This window comes from Rhodotorula toruloides (assembly GCF_000320785.1).
Source record: "Rhodotorula toruloides NP11 unplaced genomic scaffold Scaffold73, whole genome shotgun sequence".
Lineage (NCBI taxonomy): Eukaryota > Fungi > Basidiomycota > Microbotryomycetes > Sporidiobolales > Sporidiobolaceae > Rhodotorula > Rhodotorula toruloides.
The window spans coordinates 1-1,905 of NW_015623033.1; the positions used below are offsets into that span (position 1 = coordinate 1).

Consider the following 1,905-nt stretch of genomic DNA (forward strand, 5'->3'; position numbering starts at 1 on the left):
GATGTCTCGGAGACGCCACGGACTGCTCGACCGAGCGCGAGCGAACCGACTTTCCGTCTCTCTCCCTTCGCAGTCCTGTCGCGCTTCGTCTCTTTCCCGCTGCTACTCGGCTCCGAGGTACTTGCGCCATGCCCCTCCTGCATGGAAGACCGTCAACGCAGCGGCAGGCTCAACCGGGACACGTAGACCTGGAAGAGACGGTATCCGTCCAGGGTCCGACAGGGCAAACGACGGCCGCCGCCGCCATGCAGTCTATCCTGAACGATGCCGCACGGCAGCAGGGACTCGGTGTTGGCCATCCCGGTCACAAGGGGGAGGGACCAGCCAGGAGCTCGCATTGGGCAGCTTGTCAGCTCTCCTTTGTCGGTGAGCGACGCAACCTACCATTTCCTTTGTCGCCGGCTGACGCGGTTGTCTGCACAGGGTCGACCGGGCTCGCGCTCCTCCACACGCATCTGCGGCTCACGGGTCAGCTTGCACCCTCCGATCCCGTCCACGAGGAGGCCTGGCATGAGATACAACTACCCGCAACTGCTCAGGTACATTTCAGCTCTTTCGAGTAGGAGGATCCCGGCTGATATGCTTTCCACAGACGCTTGACGTCCTGCTGCACGCGCCTAGCCGCAGGAACGGCTCGGGCAACTCGATCGTCGAGTTCAAACGGCTCGTCCGAAGTCGCATGCACGAATACATCGACTTCTTCAATCCTTCCCTACTGCAACAGACACGCAGCTTGCGCAACGGAGTCGAACTGCCCGACGAATCGTTCTTTGTGCCGGCCGTCATGTCCGGCGAAGAAGGCGCCGGTTCTGTAGCGTGGAGGTGAGTCTCTTCGTAAGGTTCTCCGCTGCGAACTGCGCCGCTGACCCCCTCCCTCTGCGCAGCAATTGACTTGTCCATCATGTCCTCGAAGTCGAGCCTCGGCCAGCAGCTGAACTCGGCGCGACCTGCAGCACATCCGTCGCCATCCCTCATCTCGGCATTCACCCTGCATCGGCAGCCGGCCACCTCGTCGTCCATCTCCAGCATCCCAACCTTGGCGCTATCCTTTTCTTTGAGGTTCGCAAGATATGGATCCACCTCGACCCGACATGTCCGCTCCGACCGACGCACCGATCGCAGTCACGTCCCGTCGCTTACGCATGCCTCTTCAACCTCATCCTGCTTGGCGACCTCAGGAGACACGACGTCGATAACGAGATGTGCAGGCTCGACGACTTCCCTCGCATTGCTGACTACGTACTCGGCAACTCGCATGACGACCATGGCCAGCGGGACTTCTATCTCGATTTCAAGGGCTGGGTCATCGAAACGTTCAAGACGCCGCATTCGCGCAACCAAATTGTGTCCGACACGCTCGCATGGCTGCGCCAAGAGTCGCTGCATCTGCAGGCCTTGGACGACGAGGACTGGGAGCTTATTGGACCAGAGCTGGGCCGGCTGATCGGGCGCCAGCTCGAGCAGGTCGTCCGTATGGTGCGTCTTTCATACCTTTGATGCTCGACTCACTGCTGACTTCGAACATACGCAGCTGGAGTAGCCGGCCGCAGGAAGATTTGCGAGGAGGGCAGGCAAGGGACTGAGGGAGGAGAAAATCGCGTTGCAATCTACTTCTAGTTGTTCTTCACGGTCCTATCGTCATCGTTCAGAGAGACTCAAGCTCTCCTTTCCGATGAAGAAGCGCTTTTCGCAAGTCGAGCGTTTGGGTTCGCGCTCTTCGTTCCTCGAGGTCGTCGTCCTGCTTCCTACCGCCCCGATGCACCCGCTCCTTCTGCGCTGGATCGCTCTTCGCTGGCTATGGAGACGTCTCATAGACTACAGACAGACGGGGCGCTTCTCGTCCGCCGTTCTCGTTCCCAGCTCTCCACCCCGCAACCATCTCCTCTTCGCAAACGCACTCATCGC

The 1,905-nt window shown here is 60.1% G+C and overlaps 1 protein-coding gene across 1 annotated transcript; it reads left to right on the top strand.

Annotated features, from left to right (window-relative positions):
* Positions 1-128: 128 nt before the first annotated feature.
* Positions 129-1,540, top strand: RHTO_07680 (uncharacterized protein; the record flags this gene model as incomplete). Its single annotated transcript, XM_016421336.1, has 5 exons — positions 129-366; positions 424-539; positions 593-822; positions 954-1,476; positions 1,532-1,540. The coding sequence occupies 5 exons, from the start codon at positions 129-131 to the stop codon at positions 1,538-1,540; spliced, it is 1,116 nt and encodes a 371-aa protein (XP_016269182.1).
* Between the last annotated feature and the right edge of the window lie 365 nt (positions 1,541-1,905).